This window comes from Thermobia domestica, chromosome 2 (assembly GCF_964235325.1).
Source record: "Thermobia domestica chromosome 2, izTheDome1.hap1.1, whole genome shotgun sequence".
Taxonomy (NCBI): domain Eukaryota; kingdom Metazoa; phylum Arthropoda; class Insecta; order Zygentoma; family Lepismatidae; genus Thermobia; species Thermobia domestica.
This window is the reverse complement of record NC_137455.1, coordinates 288,026,755-288,042,285: the sequence shown is the minus strand read 5'-3', so window position 1 is coordinate 288,042,285 and position 15,531 is coordinate 288,026,755. Positions and strand designations below refer to the sequence as shown.

At 36.0% G+C, this 15,531-nt stretch overlaps 1 protein-coding gene across 3 annotated transcripts in view; it reads right to left on the bottom strand.

The window, feature by feature from the left end:
• Positions 1-14,559, bottom strand: part of LOC145678556 (uncharacterized) — a 30,356-nt gene extending 15,797 nt beyond the window's left edge. Inside the window, exons 1-5 of one of the 3 annotated variants that reach the window (XM_081748846.1) lie at positions 14,498-14,559; positions 10,343-10,551; positions 6,831-7,148; positions 5,163-5,440; positions 2,874-3,033 (exon numbers count right to left, since the gene is read on the bottom strand). In XM_081748846.1, the coding sequence (XP_081604972.1) occupies positions 2,874-3,033; positions 5,163-5,440; positions 6,831-7,148; positions 10,343-10,551; positions 14,498-14,520 (988 nt within the window). In that variant the 5' untranslated portion in view covers positions 14,521-14,559. Of the gene's footprint in view, positions 1-2,873; positions 3,034-5,162; positions 5,441-6,830; positions 7,149-10,342; positions 10,552-12,395 lie in introns of all 3 variants that reach the window. The other 2 variants (XM_081748844.1, XM_081748847.1) reach the window with 2 other exon arrangements.
• Between the last annotated feature and the right edge of the window lie 972 nt (positions 14,560-15,531).

Genomic DNA, 15,531 nt, shown 5'->3' with positions numbered 1-15,531 from the left:
TTCAATTCCTTCCCGAAAGTTTCAAAATTATTAGCTATTGTCGTTATTCCTTTTGCAAACACCATCCTCAATTCAGAAAGTTGTTGCATTAGTCTCTGAAACATTTCTTGCTCACTTGATTTTGTTATTTTAGTAATTGGCTTTCCAAATTCACGGTTCACTAATGATTCCTTTAAAACGTAGATGTCTTTTTCTTTGTCATTTTCAGAATTACTTTCTTTGAAGTTACATTTTACTTCAGTCTTACTTTCTTCCTTCTCTTTGTCTTTTACTTCTTTCGCACGTGTCTTATCTTCTGTAGTAAGATAATCAAGTTCAATATCACTCGTAGGTTTTCGATTGTCACTATCACTTTGTTCAGTATGTCTAAGTCGTTCTGACTGACATTCTCTACATATCCAAATTGCCGCACCATCAGTTACTCGCTTGCACTGTTCGTCACTAATTCCCACACATCGTTGATGAAATAAGTTTTTACATTGTTCACACGCAAGCACCTTATCGCGCACATTAATCATCTTTTTACCATCTTTCTTTGTTACAGAAAGAGTTTCTGCACAACATTTAATGCAATCTTTTACCATCTCACTACATATACTCTGGGAACTTAGCACCATTTCCCCTTTATTGCCGCACAGTATTGTGTTATGCAAACCAAGCGTTTTACGATTCAAGCTATATAAGTAAATACAAATATTTTATTTAATTTTCTTCAAATTTTTCCAATTTCCATATACCCATCTTAAACTTTAGTAATAATCGTCACAACTTCAGTTTACAACCCCTCACTAGAGTATCCTGTACTCAGGACTCTCCAAATCCTGGCTTGGTTACGCCAAATTTGTAACGCTCCACATCGTTCATTCCGTCGACCATAGGCAACGTTATGACAATTGAACCGTTTGGCCCTTGCATGTAGACTGAGTCGCCACCACGCATAGAAAGATCGTGGAAAGATTTTGTATTTGTTTCAGATCCAAGTTCGGTGATGAGGCTGTAACGTTAATCGTGAAGATTTTCTCAATCACATTGCACGGTACGAGATAACAACCGTGACTCAATATGTAGTACAGTCATTGAAGAAAGAATTTAGCGTACACTAAATTTAAAAAACGTATCAATGATAACCTCAGAAATTAAAGAAATAAATACCAAACCAATTTTTTTATGTTCTGTTTATAAAGATCTTGAATTCAGAACAATGTACATTAAATAATTTGTAGAAGTTAGAATGAGATTTCACAATAAATACCAATGCTACGTCTATGGGGACTAGCGTAGTGTATATATTTAAATATTACTCATATTGTTAATTTTGGGACGTAGTCCATATAATGGCTTTGTTCCATAGGCCTTAATATTGTAGATACCATATTCATCTGATTCGCAAGTAATTAAATGTGGTGAAAGTAACCAACGATACATTCGTAGGCGTGTAATAAATTAACGAAATTAGAATAAAAGCAACGGACACAAGCATCATATCATATATGTTCCAGATTAAACTTCTTCTTTCGCAGCTTTCATTCATGCCATGTTTCAGCTAACATCATAGGGTAACAACGGTTTGGCGAAAAGGCTAATATATTCCACATGGGACATATTTCTTTACTATATTATATTTACTATATTTTATTTAATCCTTGATACATTTTTGTATTTTAATATTATCGTCATTTCGTACGATAAATAAAACCTTTTGCATATGTTGTACATATCCTTGTTTTCTTGCTAACCAAACTGGACATGGCCTTATAACTCCATCACAGAGGATTACGTTCTATCTGAATTTCCATAACTTAACTAGATTCAACCTAGTGCCGTGCTATTAAACGTTATGGTTAACGTCTTTTTACTAGAAATATTATGCCATTAAAATATATCGTAGGTATTTTTTTTTATAAATATTACGCCAATAAATATAATTGAGTTGATATCATTCATAATAATTTCCATGTCTACCAAACGATTAATACAGATTTACTGAAATTTAGTTGGAACATTATGGTTTGTCGTGAAATTACATATTTTCAGTTATTCGGCAGCATATAAGGAGAAGGGCTTAAGCCCCCAGAAGAAGCTCTTTAGCTAATCATAATTATTATTCTCCTGCCCTCCATAATTAAAATATCTTCAGCGTTTTAACAAATATTTTCTAAATAAATACTATTGAAATTATATTACCAACTTAAACAGTTGTTTCCTTTTTTTACACTTTATATCCAATTATTTTGTTTCTAATCAATAATTCAGATAACATCGACTTGTTTATCAGTATCCTGTTCTCTTTTTTTTTAGTTTTAAATTAATAATTTTCTTCTTCTTCTTGTTTCGAGAAAGAAAACCATTTCGCCAATCGGCACTTAGTAATTATAAGGTAATTAATATCTTTCAGGGTACAGATATATAATCCGCGTTACCTTATTCAGAGTAAATATTAACAATGTAATTTATAATATTGCTTGGTGCAGGTCTAGAACGGGTTAACATTTTAATAAAACATATAAATTCCAACTTTGTAGAAAACCGAACTTGTACGAAATCTCTTCACAAACAATAAATAGAACAGGTTAACATTTTAATAAAACGTATAAGTTCCAACTTTATAGAAAACTGAACTTGTATGAAATGTCATCACAAACAATAAATAACAAACAAAGTAAACAAAATATCAAGAGCTGTTATGGCCAGTTGTGGGGCATAACAAGGTGAGCCATTTGAAGTATGTATCCTACAGCTTTAAAAATGTTAAAAATTCATGATACTTATAGGGGAACCCTGATTTGAAACTCGCTACACACAGACAAACCACCGGTGAGGCCTTCCTTACAGAGTATTAGAAGCCTACAACTGAAAGCATCCCGAATACTCACCTAGTAGAATATCCATCAATTTCAGGTGCCTGAGAGGTTTCTTGTTGTGCTTGCCTGTCCAGTTAAATTGAAGTGCCAAATTATTGCAGAATAGTTTTTCCAATATTCTTCGTACGATGTGTTGTACCTTTCTTCCTCCTACAAGGCTCAGTTGTAGCTCCTGCAATAAAAACACTTAGACATTTAGAGCGAAATTTGACGTAGATCACATACAGAAGCATATCATTTGAAATATATATATGAAAAACCCGAGTAAAATTGCGTAATATTCGCTGCCAGGAACAATTCAAATCGTACATATTAATTGTCTATGTACAAGGACACAATCAAGAGATGAAGGCACACCCAATTTCGAACAAAGATGCCCTCGCATGACATGAAGATAAATATGTTCGTTCTCTTGACCTTCAGCAGGTAATGCAGGTACAAGATGCTTAAATTCTGTTTAATGCTTTGCAAAATGCAACTTCATAACCTACTTTAACACACTTAACTGACTGCATAACCTACTTACGCATTTAATGCATGCACTTAATGTGTGTTCCAATGCGGTGTTCCAAAGTTTCCTCAAGGACATACCTACTTTTCCGAAGAACCAACTATCACTTACATGTCACATGCAAAAAATTCTCAACGGTAAAACATCATCAGTGAATTTCTGAGAAAACTTTACATGAAATTGGTATGTCTCCAGAACCTATTGCACTTTGGGGAAATAAAGTGAAATCCAATATGAGAGACGTTATGTCTAATATGCTATACAGATGTACTACTTGAGCTCAGGGTGTCTACTAAAATTCCAAAATGAAGTATCGTGACTCTTTGTGACCTTTTCTTTACCAAACCATAACATTTCGTAACATTCTCAAGAGTATATTTGGGTGCAAATTAGCCGAATTTTCATGCATGCGATAGAAGCGCGTTTTTCTTGAGATTTGATAGTGTCTAAAGCCGACCATATACATTTTTGGTGGTGAATTTGGACATTTTATAGAACAAAATTTTTAAATCCGTACTTATATTTGTGCAGATAAAAAAATCGTGACCCAAAACCTAACTTTCGCGACTGTCATAAACGTTTTCGGATTTCGTGACCGATAGACACCCTGTCATGTATGTAGTTCTTTGGTCGCATTCATGGCCTCACTTGTTTTAAAGAAATTAAATGGGTGGGTCCGAGCTTTCCAGTAATTGTGTAGATGAAAAAGCTGTAGACCATAGCTATACATAGTATTGTAGCGCCATTTTGAACTTTTCAATATACTTTAGTATGTACTATTTCGAACTTAATTTATTTAAGGTCTCTCAGCAACTTTGGTTAAAACCGATGAATGTTGATGGGATGATTGGTGGAATGAAACGAGAGAACCCGAGAAAACCCACGCGCACGGCGTCTGTCCATCAAAGTCAACATGACACGAGCTAGAATTGAGCCGGGGCTTAACGCAGCAGAAGTGAGTGGCCATACATTAATTAGTACCACAGATATTTTCTTCCGAATTATTAGACATGTTTTGAGGTATTCAAGGTGTAAATGACAACTTTTCCTCAAACATGAGCGTGTTCCATATTTTCGAAAGCTCGCAAGATTTCATGTACAATAAACTTCATTTCAGCTTAATATAGACCAACAAAGAGCACTGTTAACCCCTTAACTGTTTATGGCGTATATATACTCCATAACGGATGCTACTTTACACTGTGTAGTTTTCTTGCGAAAGTCGCTTCCACACTGCGTAGTTTTTTGCAGTCGCTTAGTTCACAAAGAAATGGATCTGGTGTTTATCCTGAGATGTATCGTTCTTCTTCTTCTTGCTATACTACTACTACAACTATTGCTATTACTACTACTACTACTGCTGCTATTACTACTAATAATAATGATGGTATAAATATACCACATTGACTTGACACCTAGTCTTCCGTTTTAGGCACTGCTATCGGCTGAAGGAATTCCACTCTCTTTCGCTAAGGCTTTCTCGCTTAGCAGCTGCTGAACCCTTATTGGCTCAACGCGTGGATGTGAGCTTTAGTTCGCATTTTTGCTCAAGACATTTTGGCAGCACAATAGTATTATTAGTAATAGTATTAGTAGTTGTTATAATAGTAAAGTGGAGTAAAGTTTACGACTGTGCTTGCTGCGGTCGTTATGTAATGTTGTTACTAGTACTACTACTAATAGCTCACCTGAGAAGTTTACAAAGAAAGAATAAGGATTACGTAAAACTAATTGTATTTACAATTATGTGATGTTTTCTGTATGAAAAAAAAAAAAAATTGTAAACTTACCAGAATCTGCTCATTGTCCGGTGAAGATAGTAACCACTCTTCCACTCTATTAATGTCCTCCACAGTTTTACAAGGTAGTTTTATGTATTCAGGGAAAGATCTACTAGCCTCTGGTTTGGGAGCAAAATTTTCTATAATAGTTTTCTGCTGCTCGCTCACTTCTTCCAGCTTTCTTTCAATTTTTGCAAGGTGGCGGGAAATCACTGCCAAATAGTTTTCGTCCAATTCGAAATGCCTTTCATTTGAGCTATGATCAACAGCTAATGAACTTCCTTCACCTAAAATTAAAATGGGATAAAAATAATGGTCGGAATGCAATTGAAAAATACAGACTAACTTACAAGATGAGAGCACAGTTTGGGAACATTGTTGTCGAATCAGTCTCCCAGTAGTGGTACTTCAGTATTAGTGTTTTATTAAAGCCCTGGCGCGCACTGCCAAGACAAAATAGCGAAAATCTTCCTAAACTTAGCCACACATATTACCACTTTTTACACGAGATATTCTCTCGACCACAGTTCGAAGTGGAAAAAGCAGAGGCTATATGTTCTATTTCGATTTTGACTCGACATACCGGCTATCTAAATGTTGAAATACAGTGAGAGTACGTTGCCTAAAAGATTGAATGACTAAAAACCAGTCAAGAATTTCTTTGTAGTTACGGGAGAGAGGGACATGGGGTGACTTTGATCCCCTACCAACAACTTTCTGAAAAAATAAAAATATTCGATTATGTTGCATTATAGAGAATAACAGGTTTCACATACTTTTTTGAAGAATGAATTTCCTGACTCTTTCAGATTTTCCCCGAGTGTTCACAAACAATTCTCCGTCCTCTTATTTACTTTGTTCTATATTGTACCTATTACAAGCAACGCTAAAGTTTCAGAAGTTTCTGTGCTTCAATGAGAATGGCATTTAATTTTTAACAGCCTTCTAATCACCCCACTCTAATAGCCATCTATTCTTCTGACATTATTAAAAGATACACAAACACAGTTTACACAAAACAGTAATGAATGATTAAACAAATAGAACTTATCCTATAGAACTCATGGCTTATCACTGTAATGAAAACCTAATATGTTGTTTGCATATTAGGAACTGTGAAGGAAGAGCTAGGTTTATCATAAGAACACACACATATATATAGGATGGATAGAAATTTTAAGGGTGAATTCCACGCACTAAAACAAGAATAATGTTCTTCTCAAAAAAAAAAAAAAAATCGAAAGTTTCGCAGCTAGACCTGTGTAAAGCTATAGTGGCGTCGTTATAAATGTCGTAATATCTCTACAAATAATGACGCAAGCCGTACCAATTTAGCAAATCACAGCGGAAGTTGTAACCAATGGCTCTATTTTTAGCGAACTTTATGATTGGATAATGCTGCTTGGATTTCTTCACATGCCTTATTAAACCATACTAATATTGTGACAAATGAATTTGCACGTAGGGAAAATTCTGTATGCAGCACTCCTTTAATCAAAAAGTTTGCTGGAATAGATGGATTGGGTATACCTTCGAGTGTGATTCCCTAAAGCGAAAAGTCTTGCCGTAACTAGATGTTTTATTAAAATGAAATCATGTGGTACTGTAATTTATCCATTTTTGTAAACATTGATGTGTTATTCTAGTGGTAGCTTGCAATGATTTAAACAAACTTACCGGCAGATGATAAAGTCAGGTGTTCAGTAGCCTCGTTCCGATTCACAAGTTGGTCAGTCCTTACGCGAATATCCAATTCAGATGACGACCTGGTGCAATCTAATGACGCACTTGGTGGTGTTGGGAATTTCAGTTGATTTTTACCTATAATTCGCATTCTTTTCTCATGTTCATCATCAGATCTATCTGAATCACTTTCCGAACAAGACAATATTCTCTTCCTTATTCTTCGTTTCTTCTTCTCCCCTTCTATTGCGGATTGTAATTCTGAATCGCTTTCTGCTTGCTTCAATTTCTGTCTGGCTTTAAGAATGTCATCTGAAAAAAAAAAGAGAGAGATATTTGTTATGAACAACTATTGTAATTTCAGACGAAAAGTACATTAAAGAGCCAAAAAATTATAACCACCGCTTTCAAAATGAACATATTTGGTTGACGTCAGGAAAATGGACAAGAATCAGTTACTCGCTGTGCGTATTAGGAGACAGTCTGCTGTGATATATCGGAGTTTGGCAAAGAGATGAATCTACTATACATCTGAACTACATAGCCGTGACTGACAATTACCGTAAGAGATCTTCATATCACAGCATACCTTATCGTCGATACTATCTTTTTCATATAAGCTAAAATACTTTTACGCAGGAATTAAGAACTGCAGAACATTGTTCGAAAGTGACAATGGCACCCTGACAACAGGGACGTAGTGTCCATTAAGGGTATAAGGCTTAGCCTATCCATTTATTTATACATCAGCCTGAAATGTTGCTTTTGGACATTGATACAATTAAAATGGATTTATTTTATGATGCGCTGTTTAAACATCACGGGAGAATAGTTGGAAGCTTCTGCAAGAACGCATTGTATGCTATGGGCCGCTAGCCTTCCGCCTTTCTCATGTAATCTTGAAAATGGGGCGATACCAATCGCTTTCCCGTCACCCTCAGCAGACGAAAACCATGAGCAATACATAAATTCAACACGATGCAACGAAAGTGGACGGATGCTGACGAAAGGCTAGCCTTTCGGGTGTTTGGGGAAACAAAAGCGACAGGACGCGATCTTATAAGAAAGTATAAAACAGAGACTATGAAAAATTAAGAGCTCACATTCAGTCACAAGTTCTGATACAGATAATAAAAATCTTTTGAATAGTACTAATACATCAGGGACCTTATTGCGTACCGGTTTGCATTATCGCAGCGTAAAATTTGCATTTTAGTTGGCAATAATTGATATAATAGTTACAATTGCTTGTTGAATTTTTTGCTTTGTGTTGCGACCCGCAAGTTTTGCGAAGATTGATACTGAATAAGGCCTCAGATGAGGTATAGTTTCTTTTCTTTTTTTTTTTTTTATACTTTCAATCTAAAAATAGCTTTTTCTGTAAAAATCATCAATTGACTCTGAGCTGCAGCACTACTGTTTGTAGTGCAGCAGCACGACTGTGAGCTGCAGCACATTAGTATTCTGATATATGATGTTGTGGATGAAGTGGTTAAGTTTGTGTCTATGATTTGGGGAATTTAAAATTAAGATAGCTCTATATCAGTTTTTATTTGTTTCTTTGAAATAGTAATAGTGTATGTGTGATATCCGAGTATCGCATATGTAAGGAAAACGTATATGTAAGGGAAATATAAAGCAGAACAACTCTTATACTATTTCCTGTGTTGTATGAAAAACATATTGCTTGAATCAGCATTTTTCTGTCAAGCATTACAGCCAGGTCCGTAGTCAGAACACTAAGACGTGATCGTTTAGATAAGAGCGGGATAGTTTCTTTGGGGGGGGGGGGGGCAATTTGAATTCACTTTACATTCATATATACATACAATAAACAATTGCAAGTTTCAGGGAACTGGACCCCTCTTAGCCACCCTCTAGCTACGAATCTAGTTTCAGCCTACCAATTTCAAAACTTCACGCTACGTTACTGCTTGACAATACATTATCACACAAAAGCGATAGTGTGAAAAATGACCAAAATATCCCAGCAAAAAGAAACAACTTCTTTTCGAGCTCTTTCTTCTCTAGGTCCTGCCTACAAGGACTAACTGGAAAATCCCTACCCTTCAAAGGGCTGTGGCATCAAAAAGTACTTTTTATATATATACAGGGTGTTTCAAAACAACACCGACAACGTTTGGGAGGTGAATCCTGACACCAAAATAAGACAAAAACTATAGACCATCCTGGGTGCACAAATGCTTCCTTTCGGAGTTGTAGGCTGCCGAAAACTTGAATAAATGAACTTTAAAGGTTCGTAGCTCCAAAACTATGGGACCTACCGTAGTCGGGTCAAGACTTCACTTAAAAATTAGTATGTGCCCTATCCAAATATCCAAATTTCAGAATCCTGTAGTACTTCCGCAACACTTTTAATAGAGGTAATTGGAGAGTACTTCAACCTATATGCACTTAGCTAAACTCCCTCTTTAAAAGTTGTTTTGTGAGTACCTTAGGATTATGAAACATGTATTTTTGGATAGTGCACATATGTTTAGTGATTGAAGCATCATAAAATTTATGCAATTTTTAAATACATGCTAACCTCGTATTCCTCGTATCACCTGATTAGTGACGATCTCATAATGAAACTTAAGAAGATATAACAGGATGGTGTAAGTTTTGAGATTTTTCTTTTACATTTTTCAAATTAGTGTTTCTGGGAAATCAAAATTTGATACTTGAGAATTTTTAAAAATTTCATTTTAAAAAATTCTATCGAATTGTAAATCATATGAAAGCCTATTTCAGTAAATTTAAAATGAGTGAATGTTTAGCTCTCTAGCACAAAGAGTTACAGATATAGATAAATTTGTGTACGAAGGTGTATCAAAATTTGGCACTTTCTGAATTCTCAATAATTTATATTTCCAAAACCAGCGCGGCTCGATAAATCTAAAATTTTGGATTTTTCATACCCTCCAAACGTAGTACTAATGTAACAAAATCATTGAAATCTGCGATGGGAAGGCAATTTTTTTTTAGTTAAAATGGTTTGATTTGACGTGAAAGACTCTCAAACTTAAACCTTGATTCTAGTACGGATAAAGGAGGTGGTGAGCAGAAGCAGAATATTCAGTTTGTAGTTTCAGTCGATCATATCGGTGACTACACAAAACAGAGAAACACCTAAAAGTCCTAACTGAAAATTTACTCCATAGTAGATGACAGAAAATACTAAAGAAGGCAAATTAAATTTCGACGGGCTAGAAATGTTCCAAGTGAATTTTGATAAAGGACTGTTTTTAAAGTTGAAGTACCTCGTAGAGAATGCTATACCAGATTTCTTGGGTCATGAAGCAGGCCGAAAACGTTATCCACGAGAAAACTCAATCCGACTTCTTGGGCAAATCTTCGCAAGAAATATACTAAGGCATAAAAATAACTGGCAACTTTCAAGATCAATAAGCCACATATTATAGGCCCTACTCGCCATATTCCATACAAATCGGCAGTGGTAGTGCGGGTTATGAACTAGGTTGACTTCTTATGGAATGACTCACCTGTACTGTAGACTATTCTCTTGATTGGATACAATGTCCACTGTTCGTCTGGTGCAGCTTTTTCTCCATTCACCAAAAATTTATTATATTGTGTTGACAATTTACATGGGGGCCAGAAAGTTTCTTTTTTTCTGGGAGTGATCCATTCATCCCTCACAAGTGCAAGCCCACCTCCAAAGCTTCTGTCAAATTCGACAACGTGGAACATCCTAATACAAATATATTTTAAAACATTCATTTAAAATTCTTGTGCACAAACACCATTACCTGCCTTGTCAATAATGTTACTGCTATAGATAAACAATATTAGAGCATGCAATATAACCAGTTCCGCCCACTATATGAAAGTAAGGGAAAACGTAGAGGCACAATCAAAATTATTTTCACAAAATATTCTTAAAAATGCAAGTACACATTTGATTATACTGATGAATGCTTGCCCCCATGCGCGAGGCCCTTGGAAAGAATGAGTACAGAATGATTTCTGTGGTGCAGCATTATGCACCATGTTTATTTCACGAGCAGATTACGAAACTTTTTTTTTATTATTATTATTTCGGTAGTAACACTGTAGGTCAAAGCTCCATGGAGTTGCCTTTTTACATACAGAATGGGTATGTAATTGTAATACACTCGCAATTCCTAAACCACAAATGAAAACAGAAGGTGTTGCAAATACGTGGCGAGCATTTTTTACTAATTTCAGTGGCGAACACTTGGAGTTTGTAGTCCATAAACTAACGGGGATAAGCAAGTAAGAGTATGGTTTAGGTAAGTTAGGTTTTTATTCATTTACATTCTGATAATATTTAACGAGAACAATTTCGTGGATTATAACAGCGAAGCCAACGAAAATGTTCTCTCTACAAATTTACATTTACAGTGTTCATGCCTCGAGTGAGAAAGGAAACCGGGTGTTGAACATGTACAAAACTATTTATAGTGGACATATACAACTGTCTTACCACAAGAGCTATTTTCGTCAAGGTTAAAAAAAAGAACATTCAATCGGGCTTTACCGAGTTCTTAACAAAACATGTGATAACTGTGTACATTCCCTCTGCACTTCGTCGTTCGCCAGAGCACAACAGACTACTAAATTATAGTGTTCATTTTCTTTATCCTTCATCTTACGGCTTCCCTGTGCCTCTATACATAACATGTCTGTTTCTTTGAATTGATATTAGCATCCTAAACAAGCAGATGAACTACTAAGGGACTACGACGGAGTCTACAGTATTTGTTAACGGGCACTGAAAATAAACCATTGCGTTCGATGGACACCGTCGAGACTTGAACCCGTGAGTAGGCGGCAGGTGCAAAGCAATAGATATTACCCTACTCACCAATATTATACGCTATACACCAATCCTTCTTAATAAATAAATAATAAAAAAAAATCATTCATACTTAAATATGCAAAATTCGGCATATAACTATCACTATCACTACTACTGCCTATTACTACTATTACTAGGAGCTTTTATTATACTTTCAGTCGAAAATCAGGCAAATCAGGTGGACGGTCAACTTCAGAATAAATGTCGTTACAGATAGATAGCAATTAGGCCTAACTTCACTTACTATCCTCCATAGGTTTCTCACCACCACTATGGTGGAAGAACATATAGTCCTACGTATATTTACGTATTTCATCCTAAATACAATGGCTCGAGACTCCGAAAGTTATTCTCTTTGCGTTTACCCACTCCAACACACTTTCCTTAACATCACGTTTCTCATATAAATTTGACTTTACTTGGTGTAGATAAACTAATCCGAACCCAAAATCGTATTCATTCTGTTGGACGCAGTAAGGATCCTATGCCGATATAAAAATAGTCTTGTACATATTCAACCATAGGCCTACCTGCTTCCTTTCTCGTTCGAGATACAAAGACAATAAATTAAGATTTCCTAGTGATCACAATTTACAATTTTGTTGGTTTCGCTATTGAATCCACGAAGTCACTCCTGTAAAGGATTACGCAATTGGAGTAACACCAAGTCATTATTATTATTTATAATTGTTATAAAGAATGACGAAAATTACCTTGGAATTACTCGAGCAGAAGGTTCTAGCAAATTTTGACTCATCTCTTACATTTTCGGGTTAGATTAGAGCTTTGTATTTCTTTTAACAGAACATGCACTAAATAAGAAGCTCCATTACTACTTGCATATTGAATTCAGGAGGGCTCAGTAAATATAGTGTGACATATGGCATAAACACTACAGTGCATAAAATATGAACCAACTTGTACTAGGTGGCCATTAGAAAGCACGAATGCTATCTAACCGAATTAGGGCAGAAGTGCAGCAGTGGGAACCAGAGGTAACGAGGAGGTGCGTCCGTAGAGAGCAGGCGCGTCAGCGATGGAAAGTACACGCATGAACGAGTATAATGGCAGAAGACACGCATACAATACTTTCACCATTACTCAAAATTCGGGTTCACTCGAGCAAACGGTTCTACTGAAAACAAAATTTATAAGTAAAATACGGTGTAAAACACTTTTCATAAAAGTAGAAGATTATGAATATGAGTAATTACTGTTATTGGATATCATATTGAAATACATTTTGAATGGCAGCCAACGTATTCTAAGTTGCAAAGGTGGAAATAATGCAAAGGTGCAAAGGTGGAAATAAACGGCGGGAACATTCTGTTCGTGTTAGCATTGGACGTTTGCGATGGAAGTAATGCAAACATACAATTTTATTACAAAGAATTGTGATAAAGCGCGTTATGTCAGATAGTTTTTGCAGCGTCATTTTATGTTGAAACGTAAAATCTACTGTGCGAAGTGTGGAAAAAAAAGTAAAAATTAAGAATAGATGAATTTCTCCTCGCAGCGGGCCATTTGTACCCGGGAAAGCAATGATGCCATTCTGAAGATAGGAATTATTACAATTATTTAAGTTCTTTTAAAGCTAAAAATTATTGCGGATATTTTATGTATTTTTCCACTGTTCTCGCTGGTGCGTATGCCCTCTATCGCTGACGCGCCTGCTCCCTATAGACGCACCCCCTCGCTCGGGTCCCCTTGCTGCGCTCCTGTCTGGCTCGGTTAGATAGCATTCGTGCTTTTTAGTGGCCACCTAGCACAAGTTGGTTCATGGTTTATGCACTAGCTCCTCATTTAAAAGAAACATTAAAATGCACTAATTGTGTGAAAATTTGTCAAACCTTCTGCTCGAATAATGCCCAAAATTCATTTCAAAGACTGTCCATTGACAGTAATTACTCATATTCAGACTCTCATCCTTCACGAAAAAAGGTTCACCCTACATGACACGCTCCAGCTGCGCATCGATAAGTAGAGCCCTTTTAATAAGTATAGTAGAGTAGGGTAGGGTAGAGTAAAGTAAGATAGAAATAAGTAGGGTAGGGGTTAGGAACGGGTTAGCTTAAGGTTAGGTAAGTTTTGATCCATTTTCATAAAATTATTTGAGTGTAATTTCTCGTTTCTGAGTGAGTATACCTGCTGGAGCGGGCGTTGTAAAGTTAATCCGTATATTTTAGCTATAAATTTTCTATTTGGCAGAACCGTCTGCTCGAGTGAACCCATTACCTTAAGTTACTTGTGTTGATAGGGGCATTTTTTTATGTGTGACCCTTGGTTTACAATTATCAAAAAGGATTATGCCTGAAAATGTTAATTTATACAAATATGCAGGCCTGCTGTTGTGTCTGCTCTTTTTCTACCACTTCTCAAGCGAACCGTACATTTGACTGTTATTTTAAAGCCCTTTAGTATCTATGGCTCAAACCATGCACCATACATATAATGAACAAATACCACGGCTTTAATTTTGGACAAGACAGGGGCATGTCCTCATGTACTTTTATTGAGTATGCATAATATAAGCTGATGGCCTCGTTCTGTAAGCAAAACAATCAGCTTGATACCTACAAATTACATTAAGGATGAAAGTTGATATTTCTTCACCAACTTTAGGGAACTCATATATGCACTTCTACATAATAATTATTTACTGAAAATACCAGCGGCGTAGCGTAAGGGAACGCCGGTATGCCCGGCATCCCCTATTAATAAGAAAAAATACGTATTTCATTGTATATAAATTGTTTGCTTGTAATTATCACAATTATTTCCACTGCAATCTTCTGGATGTGCTCTCTCGCCTTACTTTGATAAGCAGAACCTACGCATGCACGTCACTCAAATGCACATTTTCTATCTTTCCCAGTGTTGCCACAATCCTAGCTCTGGAGTGGGCTGAAAAATAGTACCAAATTGAAACAAAAAGGGCCGAATTCATTATTTTATACCAGTGTAATATATGATTCTATAGCACGAAGCTAAAAGAGATAAAGTTCTAGAACACTCCCCTCGCCTCTTCTAAGAGTTCAAATCAAGAAAGTGCTCTTTTTACAAATTTTTTTTTAAAAAAGATATCCACATTGGAGGAACCAGTGGCGTAACAATGGTCTTTGGCGCCCCTAGGCAAAATCCCTAGTGGTGCCCCCCTCACCCATATAATAGGCCAATGTATGACCATCTGTAACTTACGCGTACGCGCCATATATATATATATATATATATATATATATATATATATATATATATATATATATATATATATATATATATATATATCACGTCTACAAAAATATTGTAAGTAATATTGTAATCGGTATTTAAGAAGATCACCTAATTATTACTCTCCAATAATGTTGAGATTAGAGCCTAAATAGGTCAGTATCGTCCTCATCCATTTAACACTACGTCATTTCAATCAACGTTAGTAGCGGACGAAGGCAAAATTTTCCCCATGCCAATGAGTCTTTGCCTCCTCACCTAGTCCTAGCCTAAACTTTACATTTTATTACAGCGATGTTGGAAAATAAGTTCTAAAATTTATTTTGGAGTGCTCGTTTGAGCGCCCCCTGACGTTAGCGTCCCGGGCAGTTGCCCGGTTTGCCCTACCTTTGGTGTTTGTGCTTGGTTCTGTGTAGCCGCAATACGTGGCAATTGTGCTGTGCCTCATGATAACACTTTTTAACTCGTTTTACTCCAGATGTTATAGGTCATAGAATTTGTCGTTATTATTGAAAGCGTGTTGCGCAGGGGAATTTTATTTATAGTTAGTAAGCTTAGTACATGTAATATAGAACTGGTATCGTATTAATACAGGAGGATTAATTTCTTAATCATACAGTG